General features: G+C 42.7%; 1 protein-coding gene across 1 annotated transcript in view; it reads right to left on the reverse strand.

Annotated features, from left to right (window-relative positions):
• Positions 1–1,107: 1,107 nt before the first annotated feature.
• The window catches only part of crhr1 (corticotropin releasing hormone receptor 1), a 50,357-nt gene continuing 30,655 nt past the window's right edge, over positions 1,108–20,809 (reverse strand). The window contains exons 6-14 of the mRNA XM_031738702.2: positions 15,142–15,248; positions 4,389–4,509; positions 4,155–4,308; positions 4,014–4,074; positions 3,847–3,919; positions 3,296–3,381; positions 2,807–2,945; positions 2,376–2,417; positions 1,108–2,276 (exon numbers count right to left, since the gene is read on the reverse strand). Coding sequence (XP_031594562.1) covers positions 2,136–2,276; positions 2,376–2,417; positions 2,807–2,945; positions 3,296–3,381; positions 3,847–3,919; positions 4,014–4,074; positions 4,155–4,308; positions 4,389–4,509; positions 15,142–15,248 — 924 coding nt within the window. The 3' untranslated portion in view covers positions 1,108–2,135. The remainder of the gene's footprint in view (positions 2,277–2,375; positions 2,418–2,806; positions 2,946–3,295; positions 3,382–3,846; positions 3,920–4,013; positions 4,075–4,154; positions 4,309–4,388; positions 4,510–15,141; positions 15,249–20,809) is intronic.

Consider the following 20,809-nt stretch of genomic DNA (forward strand, 5'->3'; position numbering starts at 1 on the left):
AACCCGACAACACAACAGCAGAGAGAGCACAGACTTTAAGGCGGCGAAGCATGATTGCGGGTGACGCTCAGGTACGTCCGACTCCCATGCAGCGGCACTGCAGACCACGCCCCGCCACACACATTAACCAGGTAAAATACATATTTAGGCAGAATTTTGCAAATATCTATTTTTTTTCAGCAGCATAGAGCTTTTTTTCCAATTATTTTTTAAAAGTCAGGTCAAGGCTCCAAAAGCCCAAAGGCGATATAAGGGTGGCGGCTCACAACAGTTTTTGTTTGCTGGATCATTTTAGTTCAGCTGGGTGTCTTTGCTTTTGTTATATTTCTTTAAGAGTTCAAAATGTGTTAATTACATAAATAAAATGTAATTTTCTCTGCAGCACTTCATGGATTTCATAAGCAGCACACCTTAGTTTCTCTGTGGATTCTTTTAAAAAGCAGTTAAAAACTTTTCTGTTCAAACAAGCCTTTTGTTGATCTACGTATTTTATATTCTTTACATTATTTACATTTGATCTTTTACATTGTGTATAATGTCTATTAATTGTATTGTTTATTTTAATCTTTGTGTACAGCGCTTTGTGACTGCCTGTCTGTGAAAAGCGCTTAATAAATAAACTTTACTTACTTTAGTTGTTCACACAAAGCATAAAGGTAAAAAAAATATATATATACAGTGTTGTCTTAATTTTAGATGTCAAAAAGTATGTGCGGCTCCCAGTGTTTTCTTTTGCATGGAAACCGGGTCCAAATGGCTCTTTGGGTGTTAAAGGTTGCTGACCCCTGTCCTAGGGTGAGGAGGCCCGGGACATGCTAGAGAGATTAGATCTATCGGCTGGCCAGGGAATGTCTCTGTTATACTGGAGGATGAGGTCCAAGGGGGAGGGGCTTTCCTGTTGCTGTCCCCAAACCCGACTTCAGACAAGCAGAAGAAAATGGGTGCATGATTTTTGTTACTGTAGATTTCAACTTTTACTGAAGTGGTTGTCATGAATTTTCAAACAGCATGCATCATTAATAATGCACAGCACAGTGCAACACACTTTTCAGTCGCAATTTATTAGTTTTATAGATTTTGTCATACTTTAGTAATTGGCGTCGCGGCAGCAGCACACAACAGCCACTATGAACTAAATGGTGTTTTTGTGCTTTCTATCGCCTTTCCATCCCGACTTCTGAGCCACATGGACACCAGAACAAGAAGGAGGTGTTCACCTTTACCAACAGCAAACACTCCTAAGTTACAAGCATCATACAAAAACTGACCAGGAACTGCTGGAAGCGCTGTGCATCCTCGGGTTGCTACGGAAACCAAGCCTCCAGTCCTCGGTGTTGCCTGATGCCGGAGGAAGAGCAATGAGTCGCCAAAACCAGTGTGCGAAGAATCAGAAGCATTATTCAGATACATGGCGCACAGCTTCATCAAGATTCTTCCAGGGAATAATGCCACTGATCAGACTGATGGATCAATCACTCTGTCTCTCTCACACACACACACACACTCTCCTGGATCTGCTGCTGTGTGTCTTCAGCAGTGTCTCTGTGGCGGAGCACTCACACCAAACATGAAGCAGACGTTCTTGTGGTCATAAAGACGCCACCTGATTCAAAGTAAAACCTGCTGATAATCCAGCTTTACTTTCTTGCCACTGGTGGAACTGGTCCGATACCTTAATCAACTCACACGAAGAGTTAATCTGATTAAATGTTCACCTGAGGAAGGAGAGCACGAAGCTGACGTCCAGGCAGTAAAGAGTCAGCGCCGGGTCAGGATTATCACACAGTCTAAGTTAGGGTTAGGTTTCTCACCACACACCTCTGAATCTGTGATGATCAGTGTACGTGTGTGTGAAGAGCAGAAAGCTGGTTATCAGTAATACATACAGTAATAGCTGATAAATAAAACACTGATCAATAAATCAATAACCGATTATTAAATGCAGTCCCGCTGCTCAGTACAACATATGAAGCAGCTGATTGGTTGAGTCCAGTGACTGAGAGTCTAGTGAGGGTGAAGAGAGGCGGGGCCACACAGAGCCCCCCCTATAACTGTCTGGTCCTCATGCATCATAAGAGCTCGGATTGGCCAACAGGAATCACATCTCAGACCGTCATTGGGTGAGTTCAGGTCTGTCAGAGGTTTGAGGACTGTTTGATGCTGTGGAAGGACACTCTGCTTGGTGAGGTGGGCAGCGAGGTGGCACGTATGGCCCGGCTCCGGATGGAGTGACGGTCCTGCCAACGAATCCAACGCTTCCTGACCGCGGAGCGCACCTGGATATGTGAACAGGTAAACAGAGAGATCAGAACGTCGTGTAAATACGATTCATACATGATGTGAAACCAAGAGGAATCCTGAGTAACATGACAAACCTCGCTGTTCAGGAAGCAGTAAAACACAGAGACAAAAAAGCCCTGCAGGGACACAGAGAGTTGACAAGTTAGCTAACAGCGACAGATGGGTGGAGGAGCTACAATAGTCCAGCCTAGAAGTAACATCATCAAAGGATGTTTCCATCAACGTTCTGGCTAATGGCTAAGCTAAAGGTTTATGATTCTTTTTAGACCAGTCTGTGTAAACTGAGCTAAGAAAGCTTGGTCAGTTTAGTCTTGGACTGAGACCAGCATAGCAAGCTGTATTTAGAAGCTCTGCTAACACTAGTAGAAGAGAACCTGAGCTGGTCTAAACTGAACCTGGTCTGACAGCAACAGCTCATGTATTAGTGCTCAGTGACCACACCGAGGCGCTCTGATAATCGATTAAACTGTGTTAGGCTTCCTCTGGTGTGGGTGGCGGTCTGAACCTGGAAGGACTCGAGGATGGAGTTGAAGTAGATGAAGACGATCCGAGCGACCTCGTCCTCTCCTCCGGGGTTCACAAAGAAAAGCATGTAGGTGATTCCTAACAGAGGCAGGAGCACCAGCGTTGCCTTCACAGCCTTCCTGCAGCACCAGAGCAGCACATTAACCCACACAGGCATTCTTTACCCTCAGCAAACAGGTTTATGCAGCCAGGGGGCGCTACTGAGAGGGAAAAATAAGCTGGTTTATGTGAGGAGCTGCATAAACATCAGTGAAGACAGACAGTAAAGACATGGCCAGTGTAAGTGTTTGACTCTCAGGTGAAGATGACCTCACGAAAGTCATGCAAAGGTGAGGCGACAGCTATCACCTGTACCTCACACCTGCTCTCATCTGTCTGTAAGAGCAACCCACTGATTTATTTCTGATCAATCAATCACAAACCCAGCTCAGCTGTCACGCTCTTACCTGTTTTACAGGTGTGTTCCTACCTGTATTGAATGGTTTCTGAGGTTGTTGATGCCCTCAGTTTGGTCATCAGGATCCGGACGATGTTGAACAGGAAGACAAAGTTAATCTGAGGAGAAGAAGACTTCCAGGTTTATACACAGCTGGACTACGAGCCAAGTTACCTGTGCAGGTGTTTCTGACACACATGTGACCTCTCAGTGTGTGTACATCTCTGAGTCTGATCAGGTTAGCAGGCTTCAGAGACCACATCACATGACAGCTTGTCAGCTGACGTGTCTTCTCACATTAAACCTGACCATCTCACTCCTCTTCCTCTCTCGATAAATCGTCCTCTCAGCTGTCTGTAACAAATCTGACATTTCTGAACGCCACCGATTTTTATTTCTACTGTCTGATTGAGGCTGCAGAACCTCTTGCTGGTCTAAGGAATCTCCAAAACATCAGCATCAGTCTCTGACAGGATTTAAGGTGGACTGGCTGTGTTTAAGGAGGACTGTAGTGTTTTTAAGGATGACTGGCTGTGTTTAAGGAGGATTGTAGTGTTTTTAAGGTGGACTGGCTGTGCTCCTACCAGCAGGACCAGGATCATGGGGCCTTGGTAAATGTAGTCTGTATAAACTCCCGTCCTCTTTCCAAACCAGCACCTGTCAATCAAAACACGGTCACATGACTCCTCACGTTCAATAGTGGAACACATTTTATTTAGCAGAAGAAGTCCTGTCTGGTCACATGACCTACTTCTCATTGTCGTAGTACAGCTTCCCAAAAGCCCATGCCACGATGATGGGAAATGGAATACCTGCGGACCGACAGAGAGGAAGACGGGTGAGCAGAGAGAGGGACAGGAGGACAGACAGAAAGGGGGACAGATGGACTGACCCCACCCGATGCAGATGAACATCCACTTCCTGAGTTTATCGGTTGAGTAGGTGAGAACGACGGCAGTGTGGAGGTAACAGCCTTCACCAAACATCCAGAAGAAGTTGGTCACATGGAAGTAGTTATAACCTGCCGTCACCAACCTGCACCACACCTGCAGAGGGCGGAGTCAGCATCATGGTCAGCATCGGTGTGTTTGTCGGTACGTGACTGTGTGTGTGAGTGTGTGAGCACCTGGTTTCTCTCGGTAACAGCGGGATTCATTGTTAGCTGGACGATGAACCAGGTGGCGTTCCTCAGGATAAAGGCGGAGATCAGGTTCCAGTGGATGATGTTCCTCAAACAGCGAATGCTCCTGAAACACACAGACTTGAACTGATTGCCTACTCCTTAAACACCTCCACACTATGCAGTCAGGTGAGCTTTTCACAGCTTGTTCCTGCTGCGCTGGTAGCTTAAACTGGATTTCATCATGTTCGCCTTCACGTTTGTGTGTTTGTCCTGTTTGTGAGCAGCTAATCTCACAACATCAGACTTTTTCAGAGCAGCGTCAGGAAACACCTTTCAGATCATTACTGCCACCTTCTGGTGGTTTTAGTGCATTACATTTTAACAGGCACCGATGACGCTTCAATTTGATTTATTTGAACATTATGACTGAATATTTCACACCAATCACCATCCCTGCATCACCCTCTCATGTTTTAATTGGAGAGCTTTCAGGTTTTTTTAAAGCTTGTTTTCATTCGCATCATTTTGATAAATAAAGGAATATATGCCAATAAGCACTTCCGAGTCCAGGTCAGCCTGCTTTCTCATTACTCTCAGGACTAATTAAGAGTTGGTGTCAAGTGTTAAAATTAGCATTTGGTTCATCAGAAATCATGACTGGCTTCAAAGAGGAGAGGAGCTGTGTGAAGGAGGTCGTCATTGGGCTGAAGAAACAAGCATATCAGTGAGAACGCTGAGCAGTTCGTCAAGGACAACATTCAGTCAAGTGAGGGAGACTCTCCAGGAGGAAGATGCCTTTTTTTTCCAGCTGTTCACCAAGCGAAGAATCACAGAGAAAATCCAGAAGCTTCAAAGCGTCAATCAGGCTCAGGAACAGAAAAATCAGACTTGACAAAGTTGTAAAATAGGCCAGGCAGCAAGCTCTGGAACAGCTGGACCCGTGAAAACAAAACCAACCTGGGTGATGAAGAAGAGAAGACAAAGAAGGACCTGAAGCACCAACGTGAAGTGTAGACACAGTGGAGGAAGGGCGATGGCCGAGAACAGCAAGCTTCAGCTCATTGTTCAGGTTCGCCACACGGGGTTCAAACTGAAGTCTGAAAGACCATCAGGTTAACTGAGCCCGCCAATCAGAGGCTGAAGAGGAAAATGGCTGAAATGGTCCAGTTTAATAGGTCAGGCTGAAGATAAGGGTCTGAACATCCATCACATCCTGAGGGTGTCATTTCTAATGTTGAAAAACTCTTCAGACTGTCACCGTCCCCGTCCTCGAGGACCCGAATCATGTCAAAGCTACATGACGCTGGGAGCACACGCGACGGTGCAGGTGTGCTGCACACCAAACACAGGTGGAAGAAACCAGTCATTTCTAACTGTCTTTTAATGTGCCTCTATCTTTCAGTCTGGCTTTTGCAGAGCTCTGTGGCAGGACTGTGGTATCTGGCTCTGATGCAGTGGAGGGGCAGTGCCAGGGTGGCTGGCAGGACAGCTGCTGCCACTCAGTAATCAGATTATTTCAGTGACGCTGTGGCTCGAGAGAGGAGCTGAGTGTGGAGTGGAGAGCTAAGCTAACTTCCCAACCTAAGGAAAAAGAAAGGACATGTTGTGCAAATAAAACATGACAGAACTGTCACCTGAGGCTGCGTGGGGTCCATTCATTTCACAAGCTCATTCTACTGAAACTGCTCGATAGACCCTGGACTATCAAGAGTGGCCAACTTGTACATGGAAGAAGTGGAAAAGAGGGCTATGCTATACTACTCTGGAACAAGTCATTGGTTCAGGTATGTGGATGACACCTGGGTGAAAATCAAATCTCAGGACGTACCATAATTCATGGATTACATTAACTCGGTGGACGGACACATCAAATTCACCAGGGAGGATGTGAAAACTGGCAGGTTAGCCTTCTTAGACGGTGAGATTTCCATCAGTAATGGGGGACATCTAAAAGCTGATGTGTACTGTAAACCTTCGCATACGGATCAGTATTTAAGGTTTGACTCTCATCATAAGATAAGAAGAACTTTATTTATCCCGAGGGAAATTCTTATGTCATAGACATGCTCAATGCAGCAAGAGAGACAGAGGAACGGAGGAATAAGATATACAATATATATATAATACTAGTATACAGTACTAGTACAGTAGGATGGTGCAAATATAATATCAAATAACTGTAACAAAGTAACAATATAACTATATCCTGGAAAATAAATAGCTTATCAGTGCAGGTGATTCTAAAAGTGGCATAGTATTGTGCAAATGAATAAAAGAGAGTAGCAGCATACACTCAGAAAAATAAAGGTGCCAACTGGAACCAAAAGTGGTTCTTTAGACTGATGCCATAGAAGAACCTTTTTTGGTGCCACAAAGAACCTTTCAAACTATGGTTCATTGAAGAACCTTTAATGGTTTTTCAATGAACCTTTTTAAAAATGGTTCTTTAAAGAACCATTTTAAGTCTTTCAAAATAAAATGTATCATAAATTGAATTTGAGTAGGGTAAAATAAATATGAGCACAGCATAGACATATATTAATGGTTTATTGCCATTTCATAATATACCAAAAGACAAAAAGGCATTTTAACCCTCAGCACAACATCCCTACTAATACATGTCACATATTAGTCTAAATAGTAATAATTAAACATTTTTACTATACTATAAATAAATATATATATGAATACTATATCTATAGATAACACAACAATGAATACATGTATTGTTTAATTAATAAAACATCAGAAAGTGATAAAAACACATTAGAAATAGCAATAGTTTCACAACAGACCAATAAATCAACACATTTTCATCAGCAGATGTTTGCATGTTCAGTAAAAATATTTCAACAACAAGTTTCTGATTAAAATTATCAATGAACTTCAGCCTTACCTTATGTAAAGTAAGTTTCATGTTGGACTCATTGTCCTTTGTTAGTCCAGTTTAGGATAATGTCTCTGACGTATGTATCATATCAAATATATGTCATATCAAAACAACCCCACACCTGCAGTTGTTTCAGTTTTTCACACGTGTTTCCTGTCAGCTGGTCAACAAAACGACAAGCTCCTCCCTTTATGCTTCAAATCCCTCCCACTCTGAGACAAGGAGCTGATAGAGAGAAAACAAGGGTCAATTATAAAGAAGAGAGAAAAGTGAAACCCTCCTCAAAAGGTCTGACTCGCATACCTGCAGTCGACCTGTGATGGACTCCTGTTTGGCGTTCACGTCATCCCACCCCCGGGAGCCGCACTCCCTCGCTGTTGCCAGCAGCCGAATCTGCAGGGTGCCCTGGAAGACCCGAGTTAATGTTCGACTCCTCCTGGTCAGGCTCTCCAGCTGGATGAGCCGAGGTCTCCCCTCTCGCCGCTGCCTCTGAACACACAAACACAAATTGAATGTAAAGCAGGAGGTGCAGATTTTTTTCCTATTCTTTTCTAAATCCAGGCTCGATCACGTGGAGGTATTTGGAAAACTTTTTTGGCCAGCGGACGACTGTTGTCTCACAGAAAGTCAAATCAAATGTATGCGATACACAATTAATTCACAAGAACACATTATAAAAAACGAGTCCAGTTCTTGCCTTAATTTCAACTGAATTCTGCATCAAAACAGGGTAAAACGAGTGTTTGCAGCAAATGTGAGCACAAAGCCTCACTTTGTACAAGCCTGCTGTTAAAGTTCTCCTCTATGCAGACAAAGTTCCTGTTTTCAAGGCACAACTTGGATCTGCTGTACAAATCTTATAGATACACGCTAAATGAAACAGTAGTGTGCACGACTCCAGATTCTGATCCCTCGTCCTAATATGGTCCCAAAAGGCTCACAAAAACCCACATAGCAATAGCAATAAAGCAAATGTTGAGGCTTCAAAATACAAAGTCCATAAACCAATGGCTGACATGGGTTTTATCATAAGGGTGATAAATATACAACATATGTTTTTAAGACTAAAAGTATAATACAGATTTTAGTCTAAGAGATTTGATGTTCATTTACATGCAGATGCACTATACGTGCCTGCTCCGTGGTTTTCCACAACGTTTTGCACATCACTATTTAATACAGGAAATAGGTGAACTAAAACAAGTCATCTTTCTTTGTGAGAGGACAAATTAATGAAACAAACCTCAATGACATCATAGAGATCCCCAAAGATGCTCCTGCTGCTTTTCTTCCTCCTCATCCTAAGCTTCCTTCTCCTTGTCCTCGACTTCCATCCAATTGTAATTCAGTGGAATTGTTTTTCTCCCTCCTCGTCCTCATTTTGTTGGAGCTGTGAAAAGAATTAGTGTGAATATGAATTAATTTGTGCAAACAAGAAAAATCTACAGCTTTTCGGTCAGAGGTGGTCTTGTGATTTAAGCCAGGTAGAGTAGATTTATGTTTTGATGCTACCTGCTTCATCTCTGCGACTGGCTGCTGAGTGATATTTACACCCTGGCTGGATTACAAACTTTAACCACGTGCTGAACTTTGGCCCAGCGTTGATACCTCTTGTTAGTATAATGACCTCTTCTTGGCTTAATGTACGATGGTGGATAAATGAAACGTACAAAGAAAATTTAGCTATATTACAAAAGGACATCCATCCTGGTAACATCAAATGACCGGAGCATAACTTGTCAACTAGTCCGAAAATAAGTTGTACAGTAACAGTCAAAGACACACCTTCTAATGTGTCACATTTCTATTCATTCAAAACACTTATGCATTGCTGTGTTTTATACAGCTCTTACAGAATTCAAAGTACAGGCTGATGTGAGTATTTAATGTACGGCTCAGCTCTACTGAATTTCTGAGTTTCTAGAGCAGACACAGAGCTCACATCACAACAGGCTTCAGGTGCCATTTTAGTGACTTTAACAATATTATAAATTTTAATCAGTCTAGCTGACATTACGTTATGTACGCAGCACGCAATAGGACCACATATTTTAAAAGCCAAAGGTTCAAATTAGTTGGGAGCACCTTCATTTAATTATAACAGTGGTTTTGTTAGGAAAACAGTTCTGTATACCGATACTAAATTACGTTAACGTCAACGGCTAACATATCTAACATAGCTAACTGTTATTGTTAGCACAACATTAACAGCAAGCTACAATGACGAGTAACAAAAACAAAACAGTAAAAAGGTTTTAATGAAAATGTTTTACCTTTTCCAACAGTCCCAGAATCCAGAGCTTCAAAGACCAGCAGGGACCGTTAGCTGTTATCCGTTTCGCTGTCACCGTCCGTGAGAAAGTGTTTTTTCCCTTAGAAAGTTCAAGGCCCGCCGGTCGCGCAATCTGTCTGCCAAACAGGTTCCCTTCTTTTAAAAACTGAAATAAGGCCTGATAACTTTTACTTCCCGATTCCTTTTGCAACAAGTCAACAAGATCCAGTTTGATTTTTAGGTTACTGAGATTTTGAATCAATTGCCTCCTCTCAACCTGATACCTCTGACACTGCAACATGACATGTTCTACAGTTTCCCCTACCCCACAGTAATCACATTTTCCGGTACTATGTTTCCCTATCAAGAATAATGTATTATTCAAGCCAGTATGTCCAAATCTCAGTCTGGATATGATCACATCCTCCCTCCTAGTCCGTCCTGCGTTTCTCATTCCTCCCACCCTCCTTTGAATCTTATACAACCATCGTCCCTTCCTTTCCTCCTCCCACTGCTTTTGCCATCTTGCTCTCATATCTTGCCTTACCATACTCCTTATCTCTGCTTGGCCAAAACTAACAGCCATGTCAACCACCCCATGCCTTACGGCCTCCTTTGCAACTCTATCTGCCTTTTCATTTGCCCATACTCCACAGTGCGCTGAAACCCATAAAAACACGACTGCAAGTCCCATCATGTGTATCTGGAAAAGTGTCTGCTGAATTTCCGCCAAAACATCTGCTCTACTGTCTGAGTGACTATGCTGTAGACTGACCAATGATGAACTTGAATCTGAACAAATGACAGCATGTAATGGCCTCAGGTCTTCCACCCACTGAACAGCTAATAATATTGCAATCATTTCCCCAGTGTATACAGAAAGCCCATCACTAATCCTGTTACCCATTTCCACCGAAAACTCTGGGACCACAACTGCAACACCGGTTTGACCGGTTGAGTTCTTTGAGGCGCCTGTATATATTTGAACATAACTATAATATTGGTCAATGTAAGCCTGTACCGCATGAGAGTTCAAAGTAAATGTCTTATCCTCATTCTTCTTGTTCAACAATGTTAAGTCTACTACAGCATCAGGAAGTAGCCATGGAGGCACTGCTGGTAATGGCACTCTGTGACTAATGTTCAACTGATCCAGATTAAATTCTGTTGCATGTCTCCCCACAGTCCATCCAAAACTCTTCGTTTCCCTCTTTTCTTTCTCCCAGCAAGGTTTAAGTACTTCATGCGTTGGGTGATCCTGCCCGTGGCCCTGTAAATTAGCCCAATAATTAAGTGTGAGCTGCTCCCTTCTCAGTCCTAATGGCATCTCTCCCATCTCCACCTGTAAAGCTGCTGTTGGAGTTGTTTTAAATGCACCCGTGCAAATTCGTAGTGCCTGATACTGAATATGGTCTAACTTTACCAGAGTTGTGGCTGCTGCCGAGTTATATGCTACACACCCATAATCCAACAGTGATCTGACCAACCCAGTGTAGATTGACCCCCCTCACTTTCGGGAGGTTGCTTTAGTACGACGTGTTCTAACGTCACTCTCTCTCTCTCTCCCTGTCATTTATTTGGCTCGAAACACATATTAACAAATTGCTCAGTGATAAACAAGTACTGAGATCCTTTACCTAAGCAGCGTGCTTTGTCAAAACTAAGTGTGTTGGTAATGAACACAATGACATTCTGTTGTGCAATTGTTATTTACTTGTATTTTATAACGTATTTTATAATTTGACTTTACATACTTTACTGTTTTAACAGCACTCGCTTTCATCTGCGAGCAAATGCCCCCTCCTCGGAGCGCGCCCAAACGCTTGTTGATCAAGCTGCAGCAGCTGCTGATAGCCTAGCATACTCAGCCGGATGGTGGACACGTACATGCTCATGCAAGTTAGCCGTGTTTGAGTGCTTTGCTCGCACTATACGTCTGCACAAGCGGCACACCGCCTTGGTTACATCCTTAGGTTTACCTCTTTCATCCCAAATAAGTGACTTTATATTCTTTTAGTGCTGTCAGTGTTAACGCGCCATCATCACGACAAACACGATTAACAACTAACCCATCAGGACGGGACTGAGCCAAAAATCCCTGAAATGTCTCTGTCAACACATTCCGGGCAGTTTGTCCAAAGTTTGTTCATTCTGAGCTTCAGATGGGTTGCGAGCGTTACAAATTTTAATAGCGTTAATCGTGATGACTGCATTAACACCGCATTAACGCTGACAGCCCTAATTTTTTGGGGGAAATTAGTTCGTCCACGTTTGGACTTCTTCTGTGTTGTAAACACGCAAATCAGTCCATGCATGATTACATTGCTCCACCCATCAAAAAGTCTCCACATCGTCAATTATTGGACTGACAATGTTTGGTTTACAAATCGCCCAACCCTAACGCAGAGTGAACAACATCCCCACAGACATAGCAGCCAGGGAAGCAGAAGAACATCACATCAAGAAGGCTCTGAGTAAATGTGGTTATCCCAGCTGGACTCTTGTCAAAGCTGGGAAGGCGCCAAAAGAAAGCTCCAGCCGATCCAGGAGAGAAGGACAACCGCTGCCTAAGTGAAAGCCAGGATACATTTCACTGTGTGTTATACTTGTATAACTATGCATGTGACAAATAAAGAACCTTGAACCTTGAACCTTGAAAGCCTGTAGTGATCCCGTATGTGTCAGGAGCTTTTTTCTAAACACCAGGTTTCTGTGGCTTTTAAACCCCAAAATACGCTGCTCCAAAACATTAGTCCACCCCAAGGATCGGGTCCCCCGACACAAACAGAGTAACACAGTGTACGCTTTTAAGTGCCAGGAGGATTGCCAGGATTTATACATTGTCGTTCACACAGATGAATTCTGATCTTGTTTTACTTAGTAATTAATTAGCGGATCACAACTTCAGAGGTCTGTATTACTAAGCCGGGTTTTGGCTTATCCAGATAACTTTAGGGTTAACCTGGGCTTTCTGTAGGTAGTTTATTACTTACTGGGAAAAACTGCCATGGTAACATGTGCTGTGACTCCAACCTTCTCTAGACCTGGTTAGGTGCCAGATTACAGATCAATTGGTATGACATCGCCACCTACAGACCAATCAGATCTCAAGAAAATAGCATCATCATTCCTGGAAAACCCCTCAGACAGTGCACTGTCTTTGTGCTTCCCTGATGATCAGTAAATAATAAATATATTGATTTTTATTCCTTAGGTTTTTGTTTGTTGTCAGAAAACAAATTTACAACTGTCAATGGAAAATTGTACTTAGTAGTCAGTATAATCTTTTAATGATGTAAGTTTCCATATATGCTTAGAGGTGTATAATTGATTGTGTAGTGATAGGATGTGTGATCTTTAGTAGGCTTTGTGTGCATTCCAGGGTGCTCTGGTATTCAAACCCACATCCTGGGAGCATGGGAGAGGTCGTACCTTGTCTTATTGTTTTATGATAGGATAAACGTATCTATGTCTGTTTTAGGCTAAGTGCATTTTGTTTAGATGAACTGCTGGACTTCCAGACCAGCAGGTTTAGGGAAGTCGTTTATGGACACACACACACACACACACACACACACACACACACATGTCTGGTTTGCTATCCTCGTGGGGACATCCCATTGACATAATGCTTTCCCTAGCCCCTTACCCTAACCCTAACCATCAAAAATGAATGCCTAACCCTAACCCTTACCCTAAACCTAACCATAACCTAATTGTAACCCTGACACTAAAACCACATTTTGAGTGTGAAAATTGCTTTCAACCCCGAGGGGACCTGGATTTTGGTCCCCACTGTGCAGAAAGTCCCCACCAGTATAGTAAATGTCAGATTTTGGTCCCCACCAGGGTAGTACGAACCCGTACACACACACACACACACACACACACACACACACACACCTAAACATCCACATTCCAATGTAAGGAACAAAAACCCACTGATGTATAAATAAAGACCAGGGCAGTCTCAGAGCGCGTGTCACAGAGCCCTGCTCTGTGCTGCCCTTCTATACAAGTAAAACTGTGTTTCTCCTCTCTGATTCTCAACTGAAGAAGTGTTTTAGAATAATTCTCCTGACAACAACAATTTTATTTTTCTCTAAGAATTAATATCTGATCTTTAAACAGGACCAGTGCACTGTACCTGCTGACCTGAGGTCTGAATTCAGTCGTTACATTTAGCTTTACTCTCAAACCTTGAACAGCAGCAATAAACAGCAATAAAAACTCAAAGTATCCAGAGCAGGTAATGTTCTCATATTTTTCAGACTATAAGGTGCAATTTCAATGAACGGATCTATTTTCATACATAGGGCGCATTAAGCGAAACAAAACGTGACTGATAGCCTTAAGTCTGAAATCTGCTTCATAAGCATGTAGCATCCTAACAGTTAGGTGTCCCAGGTGTGCCAGGTCCTTACACACACACTAATATTATGTTGAAGCACAGTACGGATTACTCCGCAAGGCTCCTGACTACGGTAGCCGTAATGCTTCGACAATCCATCAAGCGGTGCGGCTTCGTACCTTACCAAAGTTGTACTGAAACATTTTTGACAGATTTTTGAGCGCCGTGTACCTCATAAAATTGGTTTGAGGTCAGTAAGCACAACCAGAATTCATACTTAAGATGCACTGTCGATTTATGAGAAATTTAAAGGTGTGCCTTATAGTCTGAAAAATACGGTAAAATAAGCTAGAAGTGCTACGTTTTCACTGACGTTTTCCTTTAAGAGCGTGTTTTTAGTGTGACATAGACGCTCTCCTGGTGAAATACATTTTATACGTGCAGCTCGTTAAAACTAAACCTGCTGAATGTAGCACCAACTGTGCATGTGGTGTTCTGCTTCATTCGGACATGCTGCTGAGTCTCGCCACTCTGCTGGAAACACGGAACACACACCTGAACACCTGATCGACCAATCACATTCATTCAGTTTGATCTGATTTCCACGCCTCCTTCATCGGGCCGTGGGACAGGAAGCTACAATGTTTCAGTGGATCCAGCCATCACCTTGGAAACAAACAGCAGCACTGAGCGTGCTCAGTGATATACTATCACCTGGGTTTCGAATGTTTGCGTGCACTAAATTGATTAAGAATTTTCTGTGACATGTATCTCACCCTTTTTACTACAGTGTTGCATTTTATTTGCATACTTCGATGTTCTTTAGAGATTTTTTTATCACCATGTCATAACATCAGGTTGCACTCACAGGGATTATTTTCTGTGGAAGAAGAGTCATGTGACCCATGAAATGCCCCTTTGTGATTGGTCAGATGCCCTCCATGTGAATGTGCAGGATTAGTGAGTTGATAACTAGCTTTGTGTGAGCGCCATTGTAAAGGTGAGTCCAGATGATGGAAGGATAACATAGGTTTGTTTAACCTTCTTCATGGTACAGTCACCTGCATTACCCTCACCGTCCACCAGGGTGCCTGCCCTGTGCTCCTTTCTTTGTGAGGATGCTCATAACTGATCCTTTAACCTGAACCAGGAACCAATGCTGATCCCTCCAGCTGTCCTCACAGCAAGCGCGCGACATGTCTTCAGACAGGTGTACACACAGATAGACAGACAGGTGCATTACCTGAGCCTCATGAAAAGCGTGAAGGCAAGCAGCAGCGCTCCCAGAGAGATGCAGTGGCCCAGGTAGTTGATGATGACAGCCACCTGATAGTGAACTTTACTCTTCCTCTGAAACAGGAAGTAGAGCGAGAAAGGACAACCTGTCAGATCTGAGCTATGACCCCAGAAACAACCAAGCAGTTCAACAGTTTCATGTTTTCATGTTTATTATAAAAGTCTGAGCTCAGTCTCCCCCCATCATGAAAATGTCTGAAAGAGTGAAACTAGAACAGGTTCAAAGGTCATGGAGAAAAGGCCCCACCCACTGAGCTCACATTTCTCCTGCTCCTCTAGATGAAGGTACAAAGGTTTATCTTAATCAGTGAAACAAAGGAGGAAAGGGCTTCAAAGACGTCCCACCCGCAGTCAGGTGACCCAGCAAAGGCCCCACCCTCCCATAATCCACCAGCAAAAGTATCACATTCTAATATGTGTAATGAAATGAAATCTATCAGCCAATCCATCAACTAGTAAAAATTCCTCATAAACAGCTCCCTGACACTCGACCACAGCATATCTGAGGTCATGTCTTTGACCTATGACCTCTCTTTGGATCCTATAGTCTTGACCTGTAAAAAAATAATTCCCACCTGGTTGGTGAAGGTTTTTATCTGGAGCTGGTGAAGGAGCTCATGTTCTCTAAGACCTCTGTACCAGTGGTTCTCAAACTGTGGTATGCGTACCACTGGTGGTACGTGGGCTCCCTCTAGTGGTACGTGGGAATTTTAAAATGTTTTCAACATTAAAATGGTAAATGGCCTGCATTTGTATAGCGCTTTACTCAGTCCCTAAGGACCCCAAAGCGCTTTACACTACATTCAGTCATTCACCCATTCACGCACACATTCACACACTGGCAATGGCAAGCTACGTTGTAGCCACAGCTGCCCTGGGGCGCACTGACAGAGGCGAGGCTGCCGGACACTGGCGCCACCGGGCCCTCTGACCACCACCAGTAGGCAAACATGGGGTTAGTATCTTGCCCAAGGATATTTGGCATGCAGCCAGGAGGCAGCTTAGAATCAAACCACCGACCTTCTGATTAGTGGCTGACCTGCTCTACCACCTGAGCTACAGCCACCCAACATTAAATAATATATTAAATAATATAATAATATAATAATAATTAAATAATATACCATGACTGAGGGATTTCAAATGAAATGAAGACAGAAAACTAAACAGCAGTGACGTTTGTAGGGTTACTGAGGTTTGGATGGGTTAGGGACAAATGCAATCGCATGGCAGGATGCTGTACATGGACCAAACTTAAGTCAGGAGAACAACTGAGATAATCCATTCACAATGCGAGGTTAGTCGTTAACATACTGCTGCATGGGCTGGGCTGTAGTTACATCGTAAGGGTTTAAAAACTGAGCTGTAAAATGAACAGTAATGATAAAAACCGAGAAGCCGACAGTGATCACTGACTGTTTCAGATTAAAAAAAAAAACAAGATACAAAGAATTAAAACATGTTAATAACACAACAGGCTTAATAAACGCAGAGTAGTTTGTTCATACGTCATCACTTAAAGATTGGATATCCCACCTGGTGTGAATGTTTTATTATTATTATTATTAGAACTTGTCACATCCTGTTTATGACAGTTAAAATAAATAACATTCATATAAGAAATAAAATTGTCTGTGTAAACTGTATGTGGTGTTAAATAGGCCTATACTACTGTACTTTAATGTCGGTCATAAGGGTGGTACTTCAAAGCCATACATTTTATGAGGTGGTACTCATTGTGAAAAGTTTGAGAACCAGTGCTCTATACAATCAGTCTCTACAGGAGTTGCCCCCTGCTGGACATTTGAAAGAATGCAGGTTTAACATTAGTCTCTTTATTTACAGGCTGTGTTCTGATCCGAGCTGGTTTTTATACTGAAACTCAGTTTAATCATGTTTCTGTTCAGAGTCACAGCTTTCACATGAGACGCTGAGGTGTAACGGGGTTCATGCCCTTTACAAAATCTATCCGATAATCAGTTTACAATCACATCCTTTCTCTGTGTGCATGATGTTTCCATAGCAACATGTTGTTTTCATTTGGATGATTAAAAATGATGCCAAACAAAACAACTATGTGTTTGTGCTGTTATAATGAACAGTTATGCAACTTTCCTTTCATCCTCAGCCTCGTTACACTGTAAACACACACGCACACCCTGTTTGTTAATTACGGTCTGTGATTGACCAGCAGCCGGCTCTTCTGGCCAATCACAGGGGAGCAGGAAATGGGTGACAGATTGTCTCAGTGGGAGATGCTCTTTCTCTCCTCTCTCTCTCTCTTTCTCTATCACACACACACACACACACACACACAAAGCAGATCACATGACATTACATATGGACTTATAGACACACATATGTTGGTCTTTGGGCCTTTGTGAGGACCCCAGGGAAACGCTGCCCACAGAACATGGACCAGCTTCTCACCTGGACCTCAAAGGGATCCACCCCCTTAGTCCTCACACACACAGAGGCTCCAGATGGTTCTCCCTCTCTGACGACTCATTCACACTGACGTGTGATCACTCATTTTCTTACACTTGTCACTGACTGTTTCAGTTTATTCTGTGTGTGTGAGAGAGACAGTGTGTGGATCGGGAGGATGCAGAAAACTTGTTAAAATCAAATAAAGGTTACAAATCGATGCTGTGTGGCTGACAGGACTGAAATCATGCTTCAGTGACTTCTTGTCAACTGCAAACACACCTGAGCTCTGTATTAAGCAGAGTACATTCCAGTTTAACTCATCAGTTCTCATCTCCATGGTAACTTATTCTGCAGACGTAACCTGGTATAGGTCGTGTTCTAGATTAGAGATCAGTAGGTCTGCTGGAGGTTCATGGTGATATGAGGAGCTGATTTTCATCACCTTTGTTTGTGTTTATTTTTAGCCCCAAGAAGTATTTTGGGATATCTCAGTCTGTGCGACTGGTAATTCCAGAAGGTTGGAAGCGTGGTCAGTTTCTGCTTACAACGGTAAATTCATACAACTCCAGATGACAGCTGACTGACATATAAACATGCCCCCTCCCTATCTCTGGGGCTGTCTGTTTAATGGCGGTCATGCTCTGGGCTGACCTCCACCAATAACGTCTGGAGGCAAGTAGCAGACTTCAGTCCAAGAAAAATACTGAAGACAACAATCTAGAGCAGCGGTCCCCAACCTTTTTTGCGCCACGGACCGGTTTATGCCCGACAATATTTTCACGGACCGGCCTTTAAGGTGTCGCGGATAAATACAACAAAATAAAACTAGTACCGGTACCGAAAAAAAGAAGATTTATTCATAACACACATGAAAAGACCCAGGAAAACCGAGTTAACGATAAAAACAATAACAAAATAACGCTGAAAACTGATCAAAACCCTGAAAACCATACATTTCACACCTGAGCCTCAACTCTCGCGGCCCGGTACCAAACGACTCACGGACCGGTATCGGTCTGAGGCCCGGGGTTGGGGACCGCTGATCTAGAGAGTCAACAATGGCTCTACATAGACAACAAAAGCTTTGATTTACTGGACCGCGCCAACTCTAACTACCCCTACGACTTCCTTCTTTCTCTCTATATATTGTTAAGAATCATTCTGTTTGGAATCTAAATCAAATGATTATGTCACCGCATGTAGTTATACTCTATGTATGCATATGTGTATATGTATATGAGTACATACACAGGAGTATCATAGTGTAGTTGGCATTGGAGGTGCCGCCTTAGATTGGTTTAAGTCATACCTCTCTAATAGGTCCTTCTCGATTAATTTTGGCCCTTATTTCTCCTCTGCTGCACCTGTCTCCTGCGGCGTGCCTCAAGGATCTGTCCTTGGCCCCCTGCTCTTCTCATTGTATATGCTGCCCTTAGGCACAATCTTTGAGAAGTATAACATCGCACATCACTGTTATGCCGACGATACACAGATATATTTCGAGCTAACTGATGATCCCTCTATGTCTCTCCATGGCTTCTTCGAGTGCATGCGTGAGGTCAAAAATTGGCTCGCAGGTAACTCTCTTATTCTAAACGACAGGAAAACGGAAATTATCGTGTTTGACAGTAGAGTCCCCCGTGGCCAACTTTGTGACGCCCTCGGTTCCTTTAACAGTTTCCTCACAGACACTGTTAGTGACCTGGGTGTATTTTTGGATAGCTCGTTTAAGTTCAATAAACAAGTGTCTTCTGTTGTTAAATCTTGTTTCCATCAATTGCGTCTTATTAGCAAGGCCAGACATTATATTCCACATAGTGATCTTGGAAAGCTTATCCATGCCTTTGTGACATCTAGGTTGGATTATTGCAATTCACTTTACTTCGGTCTTAAGTCTACTCTCCTCCATAGACTTCAAATTGTTCAGAACGCAGCTGCTCGTCTCCTTACTAGTAGCGAGCGGCCTGCTTCTATCACCCCTGTCCTTGCTGATCTGCATTGGCTTCCCGTTAAGTACCGCATTCAATTCAAAATCTTGCTGCTTACCTACCGAATTGCCAACAATATAGCACCAAGCTACCTTACCGAGCTACTTAGATCATACACCCCTACTAGGCGTTAAGATCATCTTCCCAGTCACTCTTGGTACTCCCGAGATCCCGGTTGAAGACTAGAGGTGACCTGGCGTTTGCCTTGGCTGCACCCGTTTTATGGAATAACCTCCCCATCGCTATACGCGAGTCTGATTCCATCCATTCCTTTAAATCGCGGTTAAAAACCCACCTATTTAGCCTCGCCTTTTCTACCAGTTAGTCCTTGCTTGATAGTCAGCCTAACGCTTTTCTTATCTTGGCTTATTCTTAATTATTTTAAATTCATTTTAATTTTGACTGTTTTATCCTTCACATTTTGTTTTGCTTTCTTTTATGCTTTTATATGCAATTCTTTTGCCTTGTGTGTTTTAATGCCATTCAACCTGCCAGCTCGTTTTGGTACCTTACCATAGTCCTCATTCTCCCTGTTATTTCATCTCACCCTTTTGAATGTTAAGCACTTTGGTACACCACTGGTTTTTAAATGTGCTATATAAATAAAGTTTGTTGTTGTTGTTGTTGTTGTTGTAGTATATATCTATCTATCTATATAGAATAGAATAGAATAGAATAGAATAGAATAGAATAGAATGCTTTTATTGTCACTATACAGTTGTACAATGAGATACAGAGCATCTCCTACTCAGTGCAAACATGCTGGGGGGGGGGGGGGGGTGTACAGTTCTGCAGCGCTATATACATATGGGCAGTATTAACATAGGGAAAAAGATATATATATATAAAATGTACAAATATACAAGCCAGTTTTAAAAAAAGTAATATGTAATAAATATCTATATAGATATAGATATAGATATAGATAGATATGTGTGTGTGTGTTTCAAAGTCAAAGTCAGCTTTATTGTCAAAGACCACATGTACAGTCATACACAGGAATTTGAAAGTGCACGTCTCCCACGGCCCTCAGTGTACACTAAGCAATTTAAAGATAAAAATATAAAAATAAAATCGGAGTCTTATGTACAACACAATACTATACAATTATTTAAACAGCAGTGTCCAACACTATCATAGTGATTATGGGCAAGTTTGTGTGCAAGTGTGGGTGGGGCAGTCAGTGAAAAGACAATG

This window comes from Oreochromis aureus, linkage group 4 (assembly GCF_013358895.1).
Source record: "Oreochromis aureus strain Israel breed Guangdong linkage group 4, ZZ_aureus, whole genome shotgun sequence".
In the NCBI taxonomy this organism is placed as follows: domain Eukaryota; kingdom Metazoa; phylum Chordata; class Actinopteri; order Cichliformes; family Cichlidae; genus Oreochromis; species Oreochromis aureus.